Source organism: Lissotriton helveticus, chromosome 10, assembly GCF_964261635.1.
Source record: "Lissotriton helveticus chromosome 10, aLisHel1.1, whole genome shotgun sequence".
NCBI lineage: Eukaryota > Metazoa > Chordata > Amphibia > Caudata > Salamandridae > Lissotriton > Lissotriton helveticus.
This window is the reverse complement of record NC_136071.1, coordinates 822001963-822029809: the sequence shown is the minus strand read 5'-3', so window position 1 is coordinate 822029809 and position 27847 is coordinate 822001963. Positions and strand designations below refer to the sequence as shown.

The 27847-nt window shown below is 40.5% G+C and overlaps 1 protein-coding gene across 1 annotated transcript in view; it reads right to left on the bottom strand.

Moving 5' to 3' along the window:
- LOC144785500 (uncharacterized) overlaps positions 1 to 27847 on the bottom strand; it is a 130233-nt gene that overhangs the window by 30228 nt on the left and 72158 nt on the right. Inside the window, exon 3 of the mRNA XM_078664364.1 lies at positions 7880 to 7946. Coding sequence (XP_078520490.1) covers positions 7880 to 7946 — 67 coding nt within the window. The remainder of the gene's footprint in view (positions 1 to 7879; positions 7947 to 27847) is intronic.

The following is a 27847-nucleotide window of genomic DNA, read 5'->3' as shown; positions in this document are numbered from 1 at the left end:
GAAGGGATTTTATTCTATTTTCCGACCTTCGGCGGTTCGCGCCTGAGGCACGGCGGCCATTTTGGACTTCCTGACGCCGGGTGAGAGCTGCGCATTTGCCGTTTTGCGCTGCTTTCGACCTCGCGTATGAATAGCAGTTTTCTCTTCACTGGCTAACCCTTTTGTTTCTATTTGCCTGAAATTACCTTTCTGACGCCATTTGTGAGGAGGTTTGTCCTTCATTATCTGGAAAGCAACATTCTTCCTTTTGGCTTCACACTTAATAAGTTCACTGCTCTGGAAATGCGCTTATGCAGTGTGACTTTTTATAAACTATATTAAAGAGCAATTTTATTACAATACAGAGTAAACAGTTCTCTGCTATATTTTTGACTCCTCCAATACAATGGTATTCTTTAACTGTTATAACTTTGCTTTTCACAGTTTTTAGTCAGTATTCATCACATCTTGCTACATTTGTCAATGTTCCTCCATCAGAGGTACAGCTTCTACATTTGAGGATTTTTTTCTGAACTAGTTTTTGTGATATAGTCTTAATTCTATATCTATTCCTCATTCTCACAATGGCAATGCCTCGCCATAACCAAGGTTCTCCCCAGCAAATTAACGCTGTCAACGTTCCGTTGGAAGACAATAACCCTTTTAGTGTTTTGCAAGAAAATATGGAGGATGTATCAAATGGCTCTCTCTCCTCAAAGTGCTCGTCTCCTAATATTTCTCGTTCAAATGCCAAAACTTCTTCTAAAATACCTTCATCTTCTACTTCAACATCAGGAAAAAGGGTTAAAACAAATCCGCCATCTCCGACCAATATAGCCTCTTCTATCTCTATGGACCTTCTACTGGAGGAAATCCGTTCACTTAAGCCCTACATGACGGAAACAAATTCCCGCCTTCAAAATCTTGAGGATAAATGGTTGCACTCTGAACAAAAGGTGGAACATCTTGAAAAGATAATTGCTTCAATACAGGTGTTTACTAACCAGGTCCCCTGTATGCAAAAGGAAATTCAAGATCTCAAACAACAAGTTGAACATTTAGAAAATCGAAATCGGTGTAACAACCTACTCATTTATGGCCTTGCTGAAGGTCTTGAAGGATCGAATGCCATATCCTTTTTTCAATCTTTCTTACCTACGCTCCTTGGTCTTCCAAGTACTCCATCTTTGAACATTCAACGTGCACATCGTCTGGGCCCATCTTCTCGCTAACCTATTTCTTCTTCTTCAACACCAAAACCTAGAGGTATTATTCTGTATTTTTTGGAGTATACAGATTTACTCAAAGTGCTACATGCTGCCAAGCAGAAGGGGAAGATTACTTGGAATGGATCTAATCTTTTCTTTGTGCAAGATTATGCTAAAATTACTGCAGATCCCCGCAAGAAGTTTCTGGAGATGAGACCTGCTCTTCGGTCCTTGAATGCTCGCCATGGCTTATTCCATCCCTGCCTTTTTAAAGTAACTTATAACAACAAGACGACAACTTATGAAGATCCAACGAGGCTTCAACAATTTCTTGACTCTTGTACAACTGAATCAATGGACATCCCTCGAGCTTCCAAGTGATCGAAGATACTTTACCTACGGAGCGATGTTCGACATGATGTTTTCCCTTCATCTACCCCCGCTGTATCTTGTATTTTGTAGTTTGTATTTTGTGCTCTGAATTTTTGTATTATATTTTTGTTTTGTATTTTATTCTTATTTTATTTATTTATTTATTTATTTAATTTTTTGCATTTGTATGGCGCGCAGCTACCCAACAAGGGTTTCCCGGCGCCAATGACAGAGTTGAAGCGATTAAAGTAAGGTGGATTCATGACTGGTGAATTATTTCTGGAAAAGCCAGGTCTTTAGATGTTTCCTGAAGATGACATAACTGGTTTCTTTGCGGATGTGAAGAGGGAGTTTGTTCCAGAGCGTGGGCCCTAGGACAGAGAAGGATCTTCCTCCCATTCTCGCTAGCCTGAACTTCGGGGTGGAGAAGTTTGCGGAATGTTGAGAACGCAGCGCTCTTGCCGGAATGTAGGGGTTGCCAGGGTTTGTAAGTATTTAGGGGCGGTACCAGATTTGATCCTAAACATTTTAAACAAAATTTTACTGTGTATTCAGATGTTAATACTGTTTATTTGGATTCCTTTTAGATGCGGTTTTTGCAATCCCTTCATCTCTGTGTCTTCATGTTTCACTTGGAGGTTTGTTCCCCCTTGCGTGTTCCTACGGAGTCCTTGATCCAGTGTGCTGCTTTCCTCATGTGGTTCCACCAGCCCCAGTCTCATTGTTTTCTTGTGGTATGTCCTTTTGTTGTCCATTTTTATTGTCAATTGCTTATATTAACTTGCATACTTGTCTCCTTTTCCCTTATCTCTCCAACGTTTTCTCCCTTACTCCTTTCCTTTTTCTCATATCGTTCTCTCTATTTCATCTACTATTCTAATACTCTTTTTATTTCTACTTTCTGCAATACTTTTTTTACCTTTCCATCGTTTCACCTTCTCTTGTTTCTATACTTAATCCTGAATCTATTCCTTTTTCTTTTCTTCTCTCTTCTTTAGATAATAAGATTTTGCATTATTATATTGTTTACATATTAGTTGCTCACAGCTTAGTTGATATATATTCTTCAATTGTGTTTATAGCATATTTGCATGTTCTTATTCATCACCCAATCCTTGATTCTTCGACAGTTTATATTCCTATGACTAGTTTATATGTTCTATTTCATGGATATTATTTTGATACTATTTTTATAATATCTGTGCATGTTTGTTTTCATGATTCTCGTTTAGAGCCTTAACTTGGAATGTTAAAGGTGTTCATAACCCTATAAAGAGACAGCGCGTGTTAACCCATTTAGCTAGACTAAATGCTGATATTGCCTTTGTTCAGGAAACCCACTTATCAGATGCTGAAGCAGTCAAACTGAAAAGAGGTTGGGTTGGTCATGTTTTCTCTTCTGCAGCCTTAGGTAAGAAAAATGGCTTATCTATATTGTGTCATAAAAAACATAAATTCACGGTAATCCATCAGGAAAATGATCTTGAAGGGCGTTGGGTAGTTGTTAAATTACTTGTTGATCAAATACCCTTAGTATTGTTTAACGTTTATGCACCTGTTAGTGTTGATAATGTGTTCTGGAATCAGATTTCTGATAAACTTCTTATGTTTGCTGATGACTATGTTATCTTTGGAGGTGATTGTAATCAGATCCTTCACCCCATTCTAGATAGACACTCCTCTGTAAAATTCTCCAATACCAAGATGCATTCACAATTCACCTCTGCTATAGGAAGCCTTAATTCATATTTGGAGACTTTGTAATCCAGACCTATTGGAGTATACTTTTTACTCTCCTCCTCACAACTCACAATCTAGAATAGATTATCTTTTCTTTAGTAAACCCTTATCTCAACTTGTCTCACATGCCGAGATTGGTTCAATTCTAATATCAGACCATGCTCCGGTTTTTGTAGATTTTGATCTTATACCTTTTACTCCTCATACAGGCAGATGGCGTTTCAATGATGCATTATTATCAGATCCCAATTTCACAGGCCAATTCACCTCTTTTGTGTCTGAATTCTTTTCTATTAATTCTACTCCGGACTCTTCTCCAGTAATGCTTTGGGACTCCTTTAAAGCGGCAGCTAGGGGAATTATAATAAGTTTCCTCTGAAGGAAAAAGAAATTTTTTGAAGCCCAAAATGCTCAATTATTAGCCAAAATTAAGCATCTTGAATATTCCTATTATCGCTCTAATTCCGAAAATTTCCCTAAAAAATCTGATTGACGCAAACATTTCTTTTAATAAGTCATCTACGGAAGCTGCTTCCTCCTATCTTTTAAAAAGCAGTGCCCGTTATCATGGAGGTCAGAATAAGATGGGAAAATTACTTGCAAATTATTTAAAGATTCGTCGGGAACGAACAAAAATTGAATCCATCTGTAATAATGCTGGAGCTTCATTATTTAAAGATAATGATATTTTAAATGAATATGTCTCTTTTTACAAAAATGTATACACACCGGAGCAACACCCGTCCCCTGATACTCTTTGCTCTTTCTTTAATTCCCTTCATCCTCCCCCCACTAGTGACATAGATTTTGCCTCATTAGACTCAGCCATCACTTTATCTGAAATTAAGCATGCTGTTTCTAAATTGAAAAAAGGAAAAGCTCCTGGTTCTGACGGTTTCACTATCGAATTTTATACTCACTTTGCCTCTTTATTACTTCCTCATCTTTTATCGCTTTATAAATATTTTATAACAGAAGGCTCCTCTTCAGGTTCTTTTCAAGAAGCCATGATTTGTTTAATCCCCAAAGAAAATAAAGATCCGTCTTCTTGTAAAAATTACCGCCCGATCTCATTAGTCAACTTAGATTACAAGATTGTTGCAAAAATTCTTGCTCTTCGTCTTGATCTGGTGTGGCGTTCTGCTGGCGGCCCCGGGGCTCTACCGAACATTATTGGTCAGGAACAATCTGGCTTTGTCAAGGGTCGTCTATCTTCCGATAATTCCAGAGTTTTCTTTAATATTTTAAGTAAAGCGTCTTCCCTTGATTATCCCATTGCTGCTATAGCACTAGATGCTGAAAAAGCATTCGATAGAATAGGATGGGACATCATGTTCCAAGCTCTTAAATGGATTGTTTTCCTGCTAAATTAATCTCTCTCATTTCTTTATTATATTCTGGCCCTAAAGCCTCTATTTATGTTAATGGGAAAACCTCTGATTATTTCTCTCTTTCTAGAGGGGTTCGTCAAGGTTGTCCTATATCTCCTCTTTTATTTATAATTGCATTAGAACCTTTTTTAACGAAAATTCGACTTGATGACAGAATCTCTGGTTTTCAACTCGATACCTCCTATGTTAAAATGTATGTTTATGCTGATGAAATTCTTTTATATTGTTCCAATCCTTCTATTTCTCTTCCAGCTTTTCTCTCTCAAGTTCATATTTTTTCGCAGTTATCCGGTTACCGTCTCAATTCAGATAAATGTGAAGTTCTCCCCTTAAATGTTCTTTGTTTAAAGCAAGATTGTATTTCCTCTGGCTTTTCCTGGAAAACCTCTAAAATCAAATACTTAGGTTTATGGTTTTCTCCCACTATTCCGGAAACTCTAAAAGAAAATTTTGACAGTCTTTCCAAATCTCTGTCTGCATCTATTGACCGTTGACATCCGCTTTTTTTCTCCTGGTGTGGACGCTTAGATTCCATTAAAATGATGCTCTGATTGGTTCTCTATCCTTTATCTATGATTCCAATCCACATTCCTGGTTTGTATTTCAAGAAAATTGATTCTATACTAAACAAATTTCTTTGGAAAAACAAGTCTCCTCGTATCGCTCTGAAAAAATTCTCAAGGCTGATAAAATCTCTGGCGGCCTCAAATTCCCTGATTTCAAATCCTATCATCATGCTTTTTCTCTGAGACAATCCTCTCGATGGCTTGATCAGGTTCATTGTGTCCATCATCCTCTTTGGTTGACTATCGAGAAGCACTTTATAACTCCCTTCCACTTTCGTGAATCTCTGTCTTTTACTAATAATATTTCTTCTTTTCGTCCTCAAGTGATCTCTCATAAATGTAAAATATTAAAACCTCTTTTCCCGTCCTCCTATCCTGCCCTTACTTCATTAGAACATGAACCTATTTGGCATAATCATTTACTACGTATCAAAGGTTGTACCATCTATTGGAAAACATGGAGACTCAAAGGTCTACTTTGGATTTCACAACTGGTGTCTAATTTCCTTCCCTTCTCTTTTTCAGAACTTCAATCAAATTTTTCCTTACCCTCTTCCTGTAAATCCCAATATGATTCACTTCTTCCATCTCTTATACAATATCTTCTTTCTTTACCATCTAATCCCAATATTCCTTCCAGATCCTCTACTCTCTTTCCAATCCTATCTAATACTACATCAGTCTCTTCTTTATATAAAAACCTATTTTTCTCCTCCGATAGACCCAAGGAGAAATCTGAATTGGCCTGGGAAAAAGATCTTGTAGAATGTTGGTCTATTCCTTTTTGGGACAAATTATGGTTAAAAATTTATAAAACGTCAAGAGCAGCCAATACATCTCAGACCCTATATTTTATTTACAAACGCCTTCTTTTTACTTCAATGAAATTAGCCTCTTTTTCCACAGACCTCTCCTCAGCCTGTTGGTCATGTAATAACGCCCCAGCTGATTTAAAACATATGCTTTTTGACTGCCCCTCCCTCTCTCGTTTTTGTCTTTTAGTTTGTCCCAAATTAATAAAATTTTCAATACCCACGTCCCCTTGTCCATTTCCAATATTTTTCTAGGCTCCTTATCAGCCTCCTGGCTGCTTCCTACCCCCATTCCCTCATTTACCGACTTGTTATTAGCGATAGCCCTACATTTAATAACTTCTAATTGGAAACAAGCTGGCAAAGTTACTTTTAAGGCTTGGTGGAATGCTGTTTGTTTTCATCACAGATTGGATAAGTACAATATCACCCCCTTATCTCTACGCATTAAAAGAGATCTTTTATGGCTTCCTCTAACCTCCTATTTGACAGATATAGCTTCAACCTCTTCTACCGAAGTTAATACTCGAGATGAAGTTAGGAAACCTCCATAAATTTTATGTTATCTCCTCACCTTATATTCCAGATATTACTCCTTTGTTCCCTTCCAATTATTCCATTTCCATGTTTATGTTTTACAGTACTCCTAACAATGTTCTTTTTGATGATTTTGTAGTAAGATTCAGGTAATACTTTTATTTATACTGTTTTATATGATACTCCCCCCTCTTTTTTCTCTTTACCCCTCTTTCCTCCACCTCTTAATCGTTTTCCAGATATGGACTATAATCTGCTACATTGTGATTTCTTTTATATGATATTTCTTTCCATGTATGTAATGATTTTCTCTCTTAATAAACATAAAACTTAAAAAAAAACTACTTTGCACTTTACTGCAAACTTGTACTGGGTATATTTATTATTAGGTTTCTAGAGTGGCAGATAGGGAGCTTAATACATAGTACTCACACTCTCTGCACACGTATGGTTTTAGCACATGTACTAAACAGTATATTTTGGCGAACGTACTAAAATTGTGAGTCCAGCAGAATCTAAAAACCTCATAATTACCACAAAATAAAAATAGGTGAATAATTTCAGGTAGCGCTTTACATGAGCACCAGTTATCTTACACAAGGACATATTCATTTTTGGTAGGCACGGGGAGATTAAGTAAATTTCCCAGAATCACAGGATGTTGAGGAGGCTCAAACCTGGTTTCCCACCTCCATAGTCGGCAGCTCTAGCCGTATCGCTACATCCGCTTCCCTCGCGATCACTATAAATCATTGTGTAACTGAAAACACTCACGAACTTTGGTATGAATCAGGCACAAGGACCTCATGTTACTGGGTGCAGTTCTTCAAGCCATCCCGGATGCTCCTGGAACACTGAAAACACGCAGGGATCTATTAGGGTGCAGTGCCTCGAGTCACTACTTGGGAACCTTTGAGAAATATGGCACAAGCAAAGGGGTCTACTCTGGTTCAGCATGCACTGTAGGATGCTTCTAGAAGCTGTTGTTATATGTAGCACATGGAATGGCTCACCCAGGGTGTAGTATAGCCTATTAATACATCGGCAGCCTCAGTTACTGTACCGTTGCAGCAGGGGCAAGGATTGCATCTAACTGCCTCATTCCATCTGGGCTGGTAAGGGTGGTGGGGGCAGTAACAGGATCTGGTCCATAAATGCCATACATAACCAAACTATGGATTCTGACATACACAGAATAAGGGTGCCAATAGAATCACAAATACATGTATTAATATTAAGGCAGAAACAAGTCTTTAAAAAGTATGACATCTTACCTGGGGTATTCAAACACTTGATCCGTTCACCGCAAATATTTGGGGAATCAAAGCATTCATCTCTGTCCTGCAATTGACACATTAAATAATTACATTATTGTATTTTTCTTACCTATGCAACAGGTCAGCACAAATGTAGACTACGGTGTCACTTGTGTAGCGGCACCTCTTCAACCTCATTTGTACAAAAGACATTCTGCCCTAAATTCACAAGGGTTTAGCGTCGGATTAGCGTTAATTTTTTAATGTTAACCTGACGCTAAACCTTTTTGGGAATTAACAAACAAACGCTAATTGGTATTAGCATTGGTTTGCATGGAAAAGTAACACAAAGCAGCACAAAACGCTGCTTTGCATTACTTTGAGTCAAGGGGGCGTTACATGGGTGGTACATGGGCGTTCCCATGCTACCACCCATGCATTTTGATGCTAATCCCTATCTACTAACATTAGCAGACAGAGTTTAGCGCCAAAAATTAACGCCGCTGTAAATCAGGCGTTAAAAGGAGAAATGTTTTCATTTCTCCTTTATTTTCAGACTTTACATGTATACTGCACTGTCCAGCACACATACAAAGTACGAAAAGCTTTGAAGTGTGTCTAGGCATAGTATTTCATACAGGAAGGGTATCCTTCCTGTACAAAACCTTTACTAGACTCCGGCACACACCCTAGCACTATGGCGCTAAGGCATGTGCCTGGCTCGGGGCCTCTGAAATCAGCACCGGCGCTAGGGAGAGGGGAGAAGACTGCCATATCTCTGTGAATATGGCGCCCTGCTGCTCTCTCCCTGTCACACAATGCAACGCAGTCTCTTTGGATGCTGAGCTGCGTTCCGTGACTGTTTTCAGAATCTGGGCCTCTGTTTATTAAAAGGCCACTAATATGTACACCACTGAAAAAGCATGACCATATGTAATTATACAAACATAAATATTTGGGAACGTTTTCCTTTGTTTCATGCCGTATTTAGTCATGTGGTCTCGTTCATCAGTCCCAAAAAAGGGAGAGGGATTCTAGCAGGAAGAAAAATGTGACAGCAACAATTTGGAAGGCCACAGACATTCATTCCATTTTTTGTTTGGATTTCGCTGTTACAACACAGTTCTCCTACGTTCAGAAATTCTCCACACTGGTGGGTGTAGTGACGAAAAGATCCCACGCTCTTTGGTAGAGCCCTTTTGTGAAAGAGTTGTGTGAGTCCTCGTGGGATGGCGAATAATGCTTGATTTACTCTATAACATAACATGTATTTTCAAGCACACGTTCACCCGAAGGTATCTTGGCGCTGAATAACAGATGTTCATTGATACCCAACGGTACTCATTTTATCAACCTCAGATGGATGAAAGGCTGAGTGGACCCGCCAAGATTTGAACCTGTGACCATGAGGTTGAACACAGACCCCTGTAATGGACGCATTAGTCTACTGAGCCACCAGACCAGCCTTTTCTCTCACATCACTCTGCTGGTCATCATTTTATTTGTTATCAAAACACAACTGAGGGCTCTCAAGGTATTGAAGATCAATTTCCTTACCATAACATCACCCAGATTACTCATCAACTTCCTCCCTCTATAATCCTGTGGAATAAGTTTAATAAAATGAAGCATTGATAGGTCCTGCTCGACCCCAGTTTAACTTTGCGCCAGAAATCAGCCCACATATCTCATCATGTCAGTCGGAAATAATTTAGTACTTTGAGATATTCTTTTATACAAACGCTGCTAAATCAACCATTGCACAAATTCTGATCACTCCGAAACTGGACTAAGGCAATGTGTATCTAGATGGCGCCTACAACATTCTGCTCAATAAACGAGGAAGAGGTGTGGCGCCTCGGCTAGGGCGACTGACTCCGGAATCTGGGGATCAGGGTTCGATCCCTGGCACCGGCGGCAGGTTAGCCCAGCACCATGTGACTCTGGGCAATAGCTTGCTTAATCTTCCCGACGGCCCCCAGCGCCTGGAGACCCTTACGGGTGATTGTGCGCTTTAAAAAAAAAAAAAACTCTCTCGTAATTCATGATCAACGCATTTCAAAGTGAGCAAAGAGCCAAAAGCCACTTGATCAGGGAGAGGTTCAATTTAAAATGCTGTTCATGGCTCACGAGAAAGGACCCTGCAAGAAGGCTTTCAATGAGTTCCATGCTCTCACCCACTCCTGCACTTTCACAAGAACAGATGGTTGCCAATCTGGTGGGATTTGTACAAGTACTACGTGATAATCATGATGAAGCACTGACAGAGGTAAGGCCTTTGTTACCAGATCATCCCATGACGCGTGAGATTCTGCCTTTAATCAGACGGCTCTCCCTCCCTTACACAACACAATCAGAAATGTTGGTGTGGGATCTTTGTGAGAAGCACTGATATTTGGACGCCGCTGAAGTTTCCGTTAAGGCTGCAGCCTGATCCTTCTTGAAAACAGGACTATAACAAATAATATTTGTTAAAAACTCATGGTCCCCACGTTGTACATATCTCCTTGTCATGTGAATTGAATTTGTTTAACTAGGTACTGCACGAAATCACAGCACGTTTATGATGTGTACTGCTTGGTGGTTGCAACACTAATCATACATCAAATACATGAAACATTTCAATGCACCTTATATTATATGCAAATAAAAAGTTATACAACAAACGATTATTTGATAATAGGCAATTCTGAATTTTTTCATATAAAGCCATAAGGGCAAAGCACCATATAAGTTGAGCAAAGGTTAAACTAAAGATACAAATACAAGCATGACAGACGGATAGGTAAAGCACTGCAGTTAAGTGCAAAATAATTATTTAAGACTAAGGATGGAAATCATTTTTTTAACAATTGTTCTCTCATTTTCAAATGTTGCACCAACTTTCTTGTTCACCAAATTCAGAGGAGAAACAGCATTTACAACAGAGGCATTACCACGCAATGCTTTACCACACATCATTTACCATGCATTGCCTTTACAATGCAATGCCTTGACCATGCATCATTTACCATGCAATGCCTTTACACTACAATGTCTTTACCACGCATATGCTTTTATAATGCATGCTTTTATCATGCAAGGTAAGTATGTCAGCAGTTTTAGTTAGCTGAGCTAACTTTAACTTGCGCCACTGTAATGCACTGCTTAAGACCTCACATATTACATCACTCATGACATGGTCAGTGACATCTCCGATGGCATCACAAATCTCATCACTGATTACATCATTCAGTGATTGTGAGTATACTCTAAAAGTTACTGAGTGTTAAACATATATACTATGGTGGCTGTGGGAGTGCCTGTAGAGGTGAGTAAGTCGGTGTGCAAGTGGTGTATAGAAGAGTGAGTGGGTATGTCAGAGACTCTATACATGAGGGAGTGTGTAAGTTTTTGTATGGCTGAGTGAGTGGGTGAGTCAGTGGGAGTATGAGTAAGTGAGTGGCTGTGTGTCTGTATGGGTGAGTGAGTGGTTGTGTAAGTGGCTGTAATGGTGAATAAGAGGGTGAATGATTGGGTGAGTGTGTGGGTGTGTCAATAGCTGTAGATGGTGAATGAAAGGGTGCATGAGTGGCTGAATGACTGACTGAGCAGGTACATAAGTGTTTGTATGAGTGATTGACAGGGTACACGAGTGGCTGTATCGGTGCATGATTTGGTGTGCAAGTGGGTGTATGGGTGAGTAAGTGAGTATGTGAGTGGCTGTATGGGTGGGTGAATGGGTGTGTGAATGGCTGTATGGGTGAGTAAGTGAGTGTGAGAGGTTGTATAGGAGAGTATGTGTTTGTCTCAGTGACCATATAGTTGAGTCAGTACACATGTTAGTATATGTATGAGTAAGTGAGTGGGTGTGTGAGTAAGTGTATGAGTTGCTGTGTGAGTGACTGTATGGGTGATTGAGTAGGTGTGTGAGTAGCTGTTTGGGTGAATGAATTAGTATGTGAGTAGCTGTTTGGGTGTATGACTCGGTGTGTAAATGTCTATATGATTGGTTGTGGGAGTTGCTGTATTGGTCAGTGAGTAGGTGAGTGAGTGCCAGCTGTGTATATGAGTTAGTGGTTGTGTAAGTGGCTGTATGGGTGAGTTGATGTGTGAGTGGCTCAATGGATCAGTGAGTAGGTGTGTGAGTATTTGTATGGGTCTGTGAATGGGTATGTCATTGGTTGTGTGGGAGAGGGTGTAGAGATGTTGTATGTGCGTGTAAGTGGGTGTGTGAGTGGTTTTATGGATGTCATCAATGATGTCATCAGTGGTGTTACTGACCATGTCATAAGTGATTAAATATGTGAGGTCATAAGCAGTGCATCGCAGGGGCATATGTTATTTGTTAGCTCAGGTAACTATAACTGCTGAATTTCACTGGTTTTGTACAAGTAATCAGATAACATCCCCATAACTTTTGTTTTTTTCAGTGAATTTCCATGTTTTTTTTAATTTAATTTTCTTACTATAACATCCCTGTAACCTTTTGTTTATTCAGTGAATTGCAACGTTTTTTATACATTGTATTTCCTAACTGTAACCTGTAACCTTTGAGAGTAGGTGTGTGAGTGTCTGTATGGTTCTCTGAGTGGCTGTTTGAGTCATTTGTGGATGTGAGTGGCTGTATGGATCTGTGAGTAACTGTATGGGGGTGTACATGGATGTGTAAGTAGGTGTATGAGTACCTGTGTGGATCTGTGAGTGGGTGCATGAGTGTCTGAGTGGGTCTGTGACTGGATGCGTAAGTGTCTGAGTGGGTCTGTGAGTCGGTGCGTCAGTTTCTGTCTGGGTCTGTGAGTGGGTGCATGAGTGTTTGAGTGGGTCTGTGACTGGATGCGTAAGTGTCTGAGTGGGTCTGTGAGTCGGTGCGTCAGTTTCTGTCTGGGTCTGTGAGTGGGTGCATGAGTGTCTGAGTGGGTCTGTGACTGGATGCGTAAGTGTCTGAGTGGGTCTGTGAGTCGGTGCGTCAGTTTCTGTCTGGGTCTGTGAGTGGGTGCATGAGTGTTTTTGAAGTCTCTTAGTGGGTCTGTGAGTGGGTGAATGAGTGCTTGAATGGATCTGTGACTGAGTGCATGAGGGTCTGAGTGTGTCTGTCAGAGGGTGCATGAGTCTCTGAGAGGGCCTGTGAGTAGGTGCATGAAGTGGGTCTGTGAGTGGGGCATAAGTAGATGAGTGGGTGTGTCAGTGGGGCACAGTAAAAAAAAAGTAGGGGGCTCATAGGAGCAGGTCCCCACGGTCCTCCTGTCCAGCTTTCCTCCACTCTCTGCTGCCATCAGTTTTGAGTCTTCTCTGCTCGTTTTCTCTGCCCGCTTCTTCCCTCTATGTTGCCTCTTTCTGCTCAGTCTGCCCATTTTATTGCCTCTTTCTGCTCGCTCCTGGCCTTAATTCTGCCTCTTGCTGCTCGTTTCTGACCTCTATTTTGCTTCTTGCTGCTCATTTGGCACCTTTATTTTGCCTCTCTCTGCTAGTTCTCACCTTTTTTTCCTCTTGCTGCTTGTTTCTCACCTTTGGTCTGCCTCTTTCTGTTCATTGCTAACCTTTATTGTGCCTCTTTTTGCTGATAGCTGACCTTTGTTTTGCCTCTGTCTGCTTGTTTCTGACCTTTATTCTGCCTTTTTCTACTCTTGTCTCACCTTTATCTTGCCTCTTGCTGCTCTTTGCAGACTTTTATTTTGCATCTTTCTGCTCGTTGCCATACAGCCAATCCAGAGACATTGAGTAGTTTGTTGTATAAGTTATCTGACCAGTATTGACAGCCTGCAGAGTAGCACATCACCTTTTTGTGGGTCCTTACAATCTGCTCATAAGATGAAACAAACCAGAACACCGGCAATGAATGGCTATCACATCTACAGAACAGATCAAGACCATGGGAAGATTTTGGCACCACAGAAAACTCGGGGCCCGATTTAGAGATCAGAGGACAGGGTACTCCAATGCAAACACAGCGGACTACTCATCCTGGCAAACCCTCAGTCCACCTCCTAATTTTAAGGCGGACGGACCTAAGTTCTCCATCAATGGAGTTCATTTAGGGAGAAGGCATCATATATTTGTTTTCCTTTCCATCATTGACAGGAAAACCCTGGCAGTGAAGGAAGATAAAAAACTTATGTGTGGGGTTCATTAGCTTTTTTTTTCAGAAACAAACAGCCACCTTGGGAGATTTATGTTTTAACCGAAGGCAGACATCCAGCAAACTTTTTATACATTGAGAAAAACTGGTGCGATGGTGGTTTCCTTTAATATACAGCGATGACCGCAGGGCTGGCAGTTATCTCTAAATTTGACAAATGGTGGTCACTCAGGATGGCGGAGATGTTGTCCACCACCACTCTGATGAATTAAGAACAATCCATCAAACACTAAATCAGGCCCTTAGTTCCCTTTTGTATAGGGGAGAAAACCCATAAACATGTCTTTCAAAACACAATTCCCTTAGTTTCTGATTCCTTGGAATCACCCCACTTCCCAAAAAAACCTGCCTTGTAAAGCTAGCTTAATTTGCTGACCTAATGTAGCCTTTTTCTGGTAATCAGACAGGACTAAGGTCAGTGACACATCACTCATGTCTTGAGGCTGAATCTATGAGTTTGGTAATGGTAATGGTGAGGAATGGCCCGCTTGATTCCTTTACATCATGGAGGAATCGTTCTCCTTAATTTGGAAGGAAAATATGTATAAATGAGACATGTTCTGCATCTGCTGCACCTCACTTCACCTGACCTCTGTAAATATAGTTTGCATTTAGTCACAATAAAATATAATCACACCATTGGTGCAGTCATTGGTAATATCAGTCATGATAATGCTTCACAAACAAATTCCTATCCTGGCATGGTGATATCTAGTGGAGTCTTTTAGAATTTGGGAGAGAGTGAAGACCACCATAAATCAGAACTGCTCCTGCTAAACTTGTATTCCCCCACTACATTTAAAGGAGAAGAAGTGCTGGTTTATGACTGCGGGGCCTCTGCTAACTCAGAAACATCTGAAATGATATACTGAGCACCACAGGATTGTCAGGTCATACTGACAGGTGTCTCATGCTTTGTAGAGGTGGCCATCATCATTAGATTTCCCTGTTTGGCACCACACTGTGATGTATGTTGTCCCAACTAAAGGATGTTGTCCAATTGGCTCCATGTGCCATTGGGGCAACTGATTTGTTTTCAGAAAAAAACCCAGCAAATTGTAAATGCCCCCTATGTCTTGATTCTGTGTCTAATATCTTGACTAAGAGTATCACAGAGGGAAGACACTATTTAGCACACCAGCTAAAATCCACCTCATTGGAGTTCCGAATTTATCAGATATGATAAATTGCAACTATTCTGAGGATTGGAAAATAACAAGTGAAATCTGGTACTTAAGTCCACGTCACAGTAAATATCATACTCCTTTTCCCTGTTAAATTCAGCCAGGTTTGGCCTGCTGAAATGTATTGAACTGTGCAGACTTTATTGCACCCTGTAAGTACTACACAACTCGGAATTGTGACCCCTGAGCCACAGGGATTTGATTTTAGCTGCTAACAACCTGGGTCTCCGATTTCCCAGAATTGTTTCTGAAAACATGATAGTGCACTCCTGCATTATACTGCTGAGAGAACTGTAAACATGTGACCTTCACTTCATTGCAATTAAAGCAAGTGTTGTGGTCCTAATTGGTTAAAGGAATGCAAAGCATCTTGGTCTAAAACTTTACAGCAAAGACCATGTCACACACAGCAGAGAAATATTTAATTTGGTCATATTTAGAGCTTCACCTGGAGAAGAGCAATTGTGAAAATAGAATATGTCTAGATCTATAGCTTTCATAAGAAGAAACTAAAGTATAAATAGCACTGTAACTCTGGAGGCTGCCTAGGAAAATATGCAAATAATAATTAACAATAACTATAATTCAAACAGATCACATGTGTTGGAAAGTGGATTCTTAGTAGGGGCAAGTATATATCTGTCACTGGCAATAAGGCCACTAACACAGAATAGGTCTCAGAATAGGTCTTAGAAAATTATTCCTATGCTCAACCCTTGGTAACGTGATTGCGAGCGGGCAGGCTTAACTTCAAAGACAGGTATGTAAAGCATTTAAAAACACCAATTCAGTAAATAATTAAGACACAACACAAAATAAAAATCCAACACAAATTTATAAAGATAGGAAATATTTGTATCTTTTAAATGACACCAAAACGAAAACAAAACCACTGTAGGGAACCAGAGATATGTTTAAAGATTAGTCACTTTCTAGTGCTTAGAAACCAAGAGTGATCCTTTTAGTCATATTGTTGCCTCTGACAGGGACACATTCACCTTTAGAAATTGATCTGGAAGATCTCTCACCAGTCTTGTGCAGCTCCCTCCAGCAGGCTGGTTCCTGTTAGAACTCCTTCCTGAAGTTATTCTTGCAGCTCCCAAAATATCCAACACACAATCCAAGGTTCTGGAATCTCTAAGAGGGTCCTTGAAAGTGTGAGACTTCAATCCCCACAATCCACTTGAACAAAACCCCTACAAATCCACCGGTAGTGCTCCAGGCTGGGGATTGTTGTAGTGATGTTCCAGGTGAGCTCTGACAACCTTTATCTTGCAGGGAGTCCACTCTTTGGTCCTTTTACAGCACAATAATCCACAGGCTGTAGTTGCAGATGGTGCAGAAGGTGCAGTCTTCAGAGTGCAGGCCTTTGAAAATGCACATCAAACTTCCAGCATGGCCCGTCTTGCTTTCTTAAGTTTCAAGCAGCAGATCTGAGGGGCTCTGCCCTTCTCAGATACTTATTCCAACTTCTCCGGGTCACGCAGGATGCCACTCCTGTCCAATGGGCTGCTGGGTTCCACCCAAAGGTCTGACCACTTTCTGCAGAGTGTGGCAAAATGCTAACCCAGACACCACTATTCTTCCAAAATCCAATATGTCAGAATTTTCAGCAGGGAGAGAAGAGCTGGCTAAACACACACCTAGGATTGCTAATCTCCATAGTCTCCCCCCTTGCATCTGCTCATTGCTTTCTTAAGCCTAGAATCTGGCTGTAGATGAACAGGGTAAAGTTGTAAATGACACTGGGGTCCTCCCCCTACACTTGAGGTCCATCGTTTACGACTCCTCCCCACGCTCTGGGATTCCTATGCCCAGCAACTTCTCCTCCTGAGAAGCTTCCTAAACCCAGAGGGCATTTATCACCTCTTTAAAGCAGCCAGGCTCACCCACTTATCTCTGACCACTCAGGGCAGAGCAGTACAGGGTTGAATTCTGGCTTACAGAGGAAGAAAAAAAGTCTTATAACTTCTTGTCTGTACATTTCACAATAAATCCAACAATACCATATTGTTGGATTTATCATTACCATTCTACTGAGTCCTTTAATCCTAGGTGTATGGCTTTTCTTTCTCCAGTTATTAACTAATAACCTTTTCCAATGTGAACCTATGGTATGGGATTTGCAATGGGAAAAGTGACTTGGGCCATTTTTCCAGGGCTTATTCAAACATATTTTATAAGTACTCCACATATATCTAGAGGCCCCCTCCCCAGGACCTCCTAGGGGAGACTTTAGGGGTTCTGAATATGTAACAATATTGCAGATCCTCCCTCCACAGTGCTCCTACCACCAAAGTCGATTTTGGGCAGCACTTAATCACAATGTGGGGAGTGAAATGTGCAATTTCACTTAACGCAGGGCATATAAAACTCATTTTATAAGGGTTCACCTTATAGATACCCGACCCCTCCCCTGGGACACCTAGGGGAGACCCTGGGGGTACATAATATGCCCAAACATTGTAGGTTAACCATTCTTAAGTGCCACAAACATAATAGTCAAGTGTGGGCACAATTTACTTTTTAAAAGTAGTCCTACAGCACAAAGCCAGTTTTAAAAGGACCTCAGGCTTCAGGAGTGCACACATACAAGAGCAGAAAGGGCTGCTGGCCTCTAAACTGCCATGCCCTATTATTATACTAGGGACTGATAGGTAGTTTCAAAACCCCCGCCCAATTATGTGCTGGGACCCTAAGGGGTAGGGCATACCAATCCCAGGGGTACCCCAACCCTTAATGTAACCTAGTGTATGTAGGTTTTTTCACTGTATTCTAAGTGTTTTCAGCATAGGACTGTCATGTGCCTGGTTAGGAAGAGCCCCGGGTCAGTCACGGTCAGTTACCACCAGTACCAGTCAGCAAAAAGTTGGGGGGTGCCCAGGGCACAGGATAACTTTGCAACAACATGATACTACCAAAGTGTTATTAGCAGTGAGGGAAACCATATCTCCAAATAGATCTCAGTATATAGGTTCCAAATCAAATGAACAATTGTTTCCCTTGTCCTATTTCACATGATCATACACAGAGCCTTGAAGCAGCAGCTGTAACAGACCATGCCATATACATTCTCTCAATCCCAAAGCTGGTTCACATTCACTAATGGCTCCATGACAGTGAACGCTCACCATATACTGCTAATCTGTTCACTCATCTGTGTTTATGCATTGTCAATATATATCATGACCCAAACTGAGGAGCAAGGGGCAACAAAAGGGGAGGGATGTTTGGCGAATGAAGGGAATGGAAATCATTTAAAAATTGTTCACTTAAAGTGGGGTTTTGAAGAGAGACAGTATGCATTAAAAATGTCTGACAGGTTCCTAAGGGCGTATAATGGCTGGGGAGGTGGTCCTTGCGGACCCTCTCACGTTTTAGAAAATAAAGGCTCTGTGGGAAGGGGTCCCTAAGGCCTAATAAGGTTCAGGGAGGGGAGTACTTAATCTTTCATTATAAAAGAGGCCTAGGGGATTGGGTCCTCAGGGCCCTAATAAGGCTTGGGGAGGAGACCACGTGGCTCCCCTCCTCTTTAGAAAACTTAAGGTCCCTGTGGCAACCCCCCGCCACGCACAGCCGAAGCAGGGGGTTGGCTGTATGTTTGGTAAGAAAATATTTTTTTTAAAACCTAGAAATTAACTATGAAAACCAAAGGTTAAAGTAACGTTATAGTTAGGTGTGGTAAAAACATCAGGTTTTATTTTTAAAAAACCTTAGCAATTCACTGAAAAAAAACTTTATATTTAGGTGACTTTTAATGTTTTGAACTAATAGAACCACAGACGTTCACCAGGTATAGTTAGCAGAACTAACTATAACTTGTACTTTTGCCATGCACTGCTTTTGACATCACATATTACATCACTCATGACATACCCTGCAGCCAAACCACCCTGCATGTACCCAACCCCCCACTGAAGGCAGAACGTTGCGGGGCTTTGCTGTGTGAGTTGGTGGTTTTTTTTATCACTTGGGCTTAGGATCCTGGGATTTGACGCGGAGGTACACTGGGGGCCACGCTGAGCACCTCAGTGGAAAAGCAGATCCATGATTCGGCCAAAAAGAGGGCAATTTTATGCCCATGAGGGGTCCCTCATAGATCTGTCCTATGGGGTCAGGATACCTCTATCTTGACTGACCCCTTATGTTATCTTTCATTTTATTTGCCCCCCCCCCCCAGGCTGACCAAGAAACAAAATGGCGGCTGCAACTTTCTTTTCAGGTTGCGGCCAGCCAATCAGGGCTTTGCATTGCTCCTGGGTCCGCGTCCCTACATACATAGTTTTCTTTCTTTAATTACTCCAAAAAGTGCTGAACAGATTTACTACTAGGATTTATTCAAATATTAGGAAATCAATTTAGTGATGTCTACCACAAATGCTCCTGCATGCTCATCGGCATCTTTTAATGCATTTTCAAACATTTTAACATACCGCATACAAAGATGACCAGAGCTGAAGCATTCGCTTTCGCATTCGCAGTGGCAATCTTTGAATCAGACTTAATCAAATATAACCCATTTCTTAAAAGATGCCTACTGCACATGTAAAGCACAAGCGCACATATGGAAAGCTATCTTGAAATGTTACAAAACTGTCTTAAAACTGCTGTCCATCGATATCATGGCAGGTGGGAAAAAAGTACCAGAGGCCCGGGCAGGAAGTAGGGACTGGGTGAGTGATAGGAAAGGAAGTGAGGGGCAAAGTGGATGGGATGGGGAAGAAGGGGGTGCAGCAACAGAGAGAGGAAAACATAGTTCCTTTCCTACACTGCAATTCAAGGTCTGAAATCACAGGTGGAATGATACCTCAACCAATCAAAATGCTCTTGGACGGGACAAACACAACCATAGGTAGGAAAACTATCAAGAGCAGGCAAGTGAGCTGGGCAACAAAGTCATCCAATCAAAGGCAAGGGGAAGACCCAAAGACCCCTCTTAGAGCATGCTATCTATTGGAAACAAACATTGGCATAGCCAATAGTTCTCGCCTTTGAGACCTTATAAGTGTTTAGCCATGCAGCACATTATCCCCACTCACATGCCCACACACTATAACAACACATAGCACACTGGGACCAGTAGGGCCAATCTTGTAAGAAGAAAGGTGAACAGATAAGACCTATTTTTGTTGGTTACAAATAACATAACTGGAAGAAGCCCATCATCAGACATGGGTCAACTTAAAATCTAAGCAATCTTCAGAATGAAAAAAACCTGTCTAAAACTGTCAACAACCACAGACCCTAATTGCCCTGTTGGTGCTAGCATCGTGCAGTGAGGGACAAAGATGCTCGAAGTGTGGATAAATAGCAATTGTAGTGTCAGTAGATGAAGGTTCTCAGGCTAATATAGGCTATTATATACCTACAGAAGCCCTAGCTGTTTTGCAGCTGACTCCACACATGTATGCAGCACAGTATTCAGTGAAGAAGGAAGTCTCCCTCATGGGAGCTAGTAGCCAGTGGATCATTAATGGCTGTATTTTCCTTCTCAGATTTCAGCATTGGCTCATCATACGTGATGTACATACCACACAAATATAGAGTATATAGAGTAAAAGTCAATATTCCATGAAATATTAAGTGCCAGTATTAAAAAAGAAATTAAATGCTACACAAGTATTTCTTACTCCAACAATTACACAAATCGGAAATATAATCAAAACAGACCACACAAAGCACAACACAAACAACTGTCTCTTGATGTCTGATTAATTGGTGTTATTATCAAACTTGGAAGTGCACTGTTAGGATTCTAACATGCAACTTAACATTATAGGCACCTCTACATTGGGTGTTTAATGAACTGAGCTAAAATATTAGCATTTAAGAGAGAATTAAAACTACGAATTTGTTTTATCGCTTAGTATTTTATTACATTTGCGCTGGCAATAACAATCTAGCGATTCAATATGTTGGAGGAAAGGGATACACAGTGCCATTAAAAAATACAAATACTCATAAAATGGGTCTCAAAATATATATGATTATAATATATATAATGTATGTATATATATATCCAAAGTCTTAGCACAAAGTCGTACCATGCGCTCTCAGGAAATGAGTAAAGTTCCACAAATAAAGTTTTCACAGGTTTTAATCCACACAACGCGTTTCGCCTTGCAGCTTGTTCACATGTAGACGTGTCAGAAACAAACTCACATTGATAAAGTGTTGCATGAACATCAAAGAAGGACAAATTGTATCACCACAATGGCAGCCATCTTAAAATGTCAAAGTCGAATATTGAGAGAAGTATAAGGCAAAAAATACGGAATACGGCAAAGTATATCAATGTGGGAAAATAAAGTATATACATATATGACATTTCACACAGGAAGTGCATTTCTCAAATTGCAATAATTATGAGTGTGTTTGACTACTTCTTGTAGAAAGATGTTTGCACGTCTAATACGTAAACTTAATTAATGTTGAACATTAACCACTGAAATACATGCCAAAAATATCGTATGTTATAAAACAAATTACTGGCAAGTGCCTGACTTGTCATCAAATATACATTCTCTACAAAACGACCCAAGCAATATCCATTAGGTTGATTGATACCTCGCATTATATTTTCATGAAAACAGTACGGAGTCCGCTATAAGCAAGTGCTCAAAGTCCAAATTCAATGATGTTCGAACTAGTGGGAAAATATGTTATAAACGTGACATACGTGATCTACAACTCGCAGTGCAAAGGTTAGGTACGCCCGTGAAAGTGAATGTTCGTGGTTGGGCCCCTTCCTTTCCTCCTGCACAGAAAAAGAAGAAAAAAACAGAGAAATAAAGAATTAAAAGAAGATATTAAAAGAACTGGCACACAAGTGTGTGTGGTTACAGCTTAATGATTATTATGCATGGTAGGTAATAGTTAAATGCTCATTGTATACCATGATGCAGAAAAACATCTCTGAGACATTCAAGTAAACAGTAAAAATTATTATTAAGATCCCTCTTTTAAATGTACTGCCAATTCTTCGTCAATATTGAGCCCACCTGGAGTTCTACTTTGGAATTCAATTATGTAGCGTGATTCTCTCTGTCTGAGAGATAGAACTCTGTCCCCCCCTCTCGGGTTTCTAGGAATGTGTTCCAAGATCATGTAGCTACAGTCTGCAGTGTTGGAGAAATGGGGTTCCTCAAAATGTCTAGCGACAGGGTACTTGGGGTCATGATTGGTTATGGCCCTGAGGTGTTCTAGAATTCTTTTTTTAGCAGCACAGGAAGTGCTACCTATGTACCATAGTTTGCACGTACATTCGATTGCATAGATAACAAAATTCGTACCACATGTGAGGAATTGAGTGAGTTTCTTCGTGACCCCATTGTATACCAACTTGTCTTTGTATTTACTGTTTTTACAGGCCTTGCAATGGCCGCAAGGATAGAAGCCAACCAGACCATGCTGAGTATTAGAGGGATAGACAGTAACATCATTTCTGACCACAAGGTCACGTAGGTTCTTGTTCCGTCTGTAAGTAATATTGGGTCTATTGGGTATGGAACTTCCCAAAATCCCATCAGTTTTCAATATGTCCCAATTCTTAGTAATTACGTTCTTAACTCTGTGTGAATCAGAATTGAAAGTGAGGATCATACGTGTGATATCATTCTCCATTGATGACTCCTCCACAGGTTTATCCCGGAGAGTTTCCGTTCTTTCTACCCCCTCAACTCGTTTGAGCGCTTTTGTGAGGACCCACTGTGGGTAGCCACGCTTTTGAAATCTTTCTACAATGTTTACGCTCTCTTCTTTAAAGGCCAGGTTGGTATTGCAGTTTCTTTTGGCCCTCAACAGCTCACCATAGGGGATACTCCATTTAAGGGATTCCGGGTGGCTGCTGAGGGCATGTAGGACACTGTTGCCAGCTGTTGCTTTGCGAAACAGAGAAGTGCAAACAGTATTGTTTTCTATTTTGAGTTTAACATCTAGATACTCTGTCTCGGTGTCACTGATGTTCCCTGTCAAAAGAATATTGTATTTATTGCTGTTGAGTTTGCCAATAAAACATTCAGCTTCTTCCTTGGTTCCCTTCCACATGATGAACAAGTCATCAATGTAGCGTAGCCACATAATAGTTTTTTGAAGCTCACCTGATAGGGTCGTGCTTGCGAAAATCTCTTGTTCCCAATAGCCCATAAAGAGAATCGCAAAGCTTGGAGCAAAACACGACCCCATCGCAGTACCCTTAATCTGCCTGTAGAGGGCGCCATTAAAGGAGAAGATGTTATTTTGAAGACAAAAAAATCATCATTTCGATGACCATTTTAGTTTGTTCACGATATCTGAGGGCTCTGTTGGAAAGAAAATGTTCGCATGCCTCTATTCCCTGTTGGTGATCTATGATAGTATATAGAGAATGTACATTTAGAACCACAAGATGATAGTCGGGGCTCCAGATGAGATTCTCGGTTTTGCATAGGAAATCCTTGGTGTCTCTTATGTAACTCGGTAATTGGCAAACAAAGTCACGTAAGAAAAAATCAACGTACTTAGAAATGTGTTCACTAACACTGCCAATTGAGGACACGATGGGACGTCCCGGGGGTTTCGTGTTGTGTTTGTGCAACTTTGGTATTAGGTGCAGGATAGGGAGTTTAGGATAGTCTCTTTTTAAATAGCAGTACTCCCCCCATTCAAGTAGACCTTTGTCTTTCCACATAACTAGTTTGTCCCAAATAAGGGTAATGCTCTGGTTGTAAATTAGAGCAGTCACAGGTATGTAAAAAATTGTTGTCACTTAGTTGGCGCATGGCCTCATTGATGTATTCTTCTCTCTCTAGAATCACAATATTCCCTCCCTTATCAGCAGGGTGAATAAATATAGAGGAGTCGTCATGCAATGATTTGAGAAATTTGCGTTGGGTGATGGAGAGATTGTTGTTACTCTGCATGTCTCCCCTGCAATTTTTATGCCTCAGGTCAGTAAGGCCCTTGATAACACATTCGTGAAAGGTGTCTATACTATCATGCGGCAGTACATTTAAAAGAGGGATCTTAATAATAATTTTAACTGTTTACTTGAATGTCTCAGAGCTGTTTTTCTGCATCATTGTATACAAAGAGCATTTAACTATTACCTACCATGCATAATAATCATTAAGCTGTAACCACACACACTTGTGTGCCAGTTCTTTTAATATCTTCTTTTAATTCTTTATTTCTCTGTTTTTTTCTTCTTTTTCTGTGCAGGAGGAAAGGAAGGGGCCCAACCACGAACATTCACTTTCACGGGCGTACATAACCTTTGCACTCAGAGTCGTAGATCACGTATGTCACGTTTATAACATATTTTCCCACTAGTTCGAACATCATTGAATTTGGACTTTGAGCACTTGCTTATAGCGGACTCCGTACTGTTTTCATAAAAATATAATGCGAGGTATCAATCAACCTAATGGATATTGCTTGGGTCGTTTTGTAGAGAATGTATATTTGGTGACAAGTCAGGCACTTGCCAGTAATTTGTTTTATAACATACGATATTTTTGGCATGTATTTCAGTGGTTAATGTTCAACATTAATTAAGTTTACGTATTAGACGTGCAAACATCTTTCTACAAGAAGTAGTCAAACACACTCATAATTATTGCAATTTGAGAAATTTACTTCCTGTGTGAAATGTCATATATGTATATACTTTATTTTCCCACATTGATATACTTTGCCGTATTCCGTATTTTTTGCCTTATACTTCTCTCAATTTTCGACTTTGACATTTTAAGATGGCTGCCATTGTGGTGATACAATTTGTCCTTCTTTGATGTTCATGCAACACTTTATCAATGTGAGTTTGTTTCTGACACGTCTACACGTGAACAAGCTGCAAGGCGAAATGCGTTGTGTGGAATAAAACCGGTGAAAACTTTATTTGTGGAACTTTACTCATTTCCTGAGAGCGCATGGTACGACTTTGTGCTAAGACTTTGGATTGTGATTCACCGGCACGCTCCGCCGGAGTTTGCGCCAACCCTCTCGGGTCCCAGTATCTCAGAAGGAGCTCTTCTTGCGATTGACATTGAACGAGGGATACACTGGACCGGCCGTAAATCATACGAGTCAACAGCGGAGACGACCTTGGACACCCGACACTGCAACTCTCGTAGGTAAGTCCTGCCGCAGTTAAGTCTGTCCCTAGTGAGGTAAGGGGTGGAAACGCACGGATAGTGCCAACCATTTTTTCCTTTCTCCGGGGCAGCGGCTTGCATGTGGTATGTGACTGCTGCATGAGTGAGGGCGGTCCGATTCGAGGGGAGGTCGGGTCTCCGAGCAAACACACTGATATTAGAGATGTGTATGACAACTTTTGGAAAGACTGTTGACTCAAGTATTACGATGCTGACAAAATATCAGATATATCAGTCGTTACAATCTTACATCGGCGGATACACTGTTAGCTTTACATCTAATTGACTGATACAACACTGTCGGCACAAATCTTTGAAGTAGAAGGCAAGGGGAACTCTCTAATGCAGAGAGGGGATTTTGAGTAAAGCATCACCCATTTGATACTATCTGAGAAACACAGGTCGTTTAACAAACTTAATTGCAATATGGAAGAAGAAACGGAGAGAAGAGCGGCTGCTCTTACTCTCTTTAGCAGAAAACCGGCTAGCTCAAGTAACATTGGCAAAGCGAGCAGCCATGATCCCAAAAAACAAAGTTTGGAAGAAAAAATCAAAAAACTGGAAAAACTGAAACGTGCAGAGTTATGGAAGTGGTGGGAAGCAATCTCACTTCAAAACTATGTAGATCAGGCAATGGTACCGCGTGGTCTAAGGATATTTATAACTCCCACTTATGAAGCACCCAATCCAACCATGCTGAAAGAATGGTCTGAAAATTGGGCCTCTAGCTCCAAGAAAATGATGGAAATTCTTATTAAATTCGCCTGGCTGGATAGAGATGAACTATTAAAACAGATCTAAGAGATCATAGTAGAATTATCACAAGCAATGGATAGTGACAATTTGAAAAAAACGCATGACTCAATGAAGGAACGCCTAAACAAATATGAAGAAGAAATTAAGGCTAGGAAACAAAGCAAAATGAATAGAGATTACGCGGACTATGAATGTGGGAGGATTCTCACCTTTAGTAAAAAATATGGCCATCTATATAGAAGTCACTCTCAACAAGCCAGTATGAACATAACCAACAGCAATGTGAATGAAAGTAACATCCCAAGTGATACTGAGTCAGACATCACTGGAGGAAGTACATCAGGAGACGAAATAAACAGATTAATTTTTTAGACGCGTTTGGGGTGATGCAGAAAGACCGTCAAAATGTGAGAGACCATGCATCACCGACACCAAGAGGAAGAGGGCGCGGATGAGGCAAGACAAGGGGAAACGCCGTAACCGTAAGAAACGACTCAAACAATGCTGGGAGCACAGACAAAACAAAGGGCGCCATGGGAAGCCGAACTACGCGCTCAAACAAGAACTACTAATGGATGCTGAAACGGTAAACAAAACAGTTGTTAATTTGTCTAAAAAACAATTGACTGATAATGAAAAGAGAACCCTATGTCTCGGACTTTCATTCTGCCCTTCAACATATTTCAGTTATACCGATACTAGAATTGATACATTTAAGTTTGTGCGCAAACTCAAATTAAAAAAATGGCACAAACTCAAAAGATTGGGGCACAATGCAAAAACTGTAAATAATGAAAATGCATATATGAACAACTTTGTAATCGGTGATGTGGATGCATTGCTCACAATAGCAGAGTTAGAGAATACGAGTGAGAATTGCAGTGAACAGGTTAGTGCAACACAAATGTTAGAGAATATGGAATTAGAACAAAGTGTAGCAGCAAGAACAGAGTTCAAAGTAAAATCTACATTCATGCCTACACTCCCGCATGATAGTATAGACACCTTTCACGAATGTGTTATCAAGGGCCTTACTGACCTGAGGCATACAAATCACAGGGGAGACATGCAGAGTAACAACAATCTCTCCATCACCCAACGCAAATTTCTCAATTCATTGCATGAAGACTCCACTATAGTTATTCGCCCTGCTGATAAGGGAGGGAATATTGTGATTCTAGAGAGAGAAGAATACATCAATGAGGCCATGCGCCAACTAAGTGACAACAATTTTTACATACCTGTGACTACTCTAATTTACAACCTGAGCATTACCCTTATTTGGGACAAACTAGTTATGTGGAAAGACAAAGGTCTACTTGAATGGGAGGAGTACTGCTATTTAAAAAGAGACTATCCTAAACTCCCTATCCTGTACCTAATACCAAAGTTGCACAAACACAACACGAAACCCCCGGGACGTCCCATCGTTTCCTCAATTGGAAGTATTAGTGAACACATTTCTAAGTACGTTGATTTTTTTCTTACGTGACTTTGTTTGCCAATTACCGAGTTACATAGAGACACCAAGGATGTCCTATGCAAAATCGAGAATCTCATCTGGAGCCCCGACTATCTTCTTATGGTTCTAGATGTACATTCTCTATATACTATCATAGATCACCAACAAGGAATAGAGGCATGCGAACATTTTCTTTCCAACAGAGCTCTCAGATATCGTGAACATACTAAAATGGTCATCAAAATGATGATTTTTTGTCTTCAAAATAACATCTTCTCCTTTAATGGCGCCCTCTACAGGCAGATTAAGGGTAATGTGATGGGGTCGTGTTTT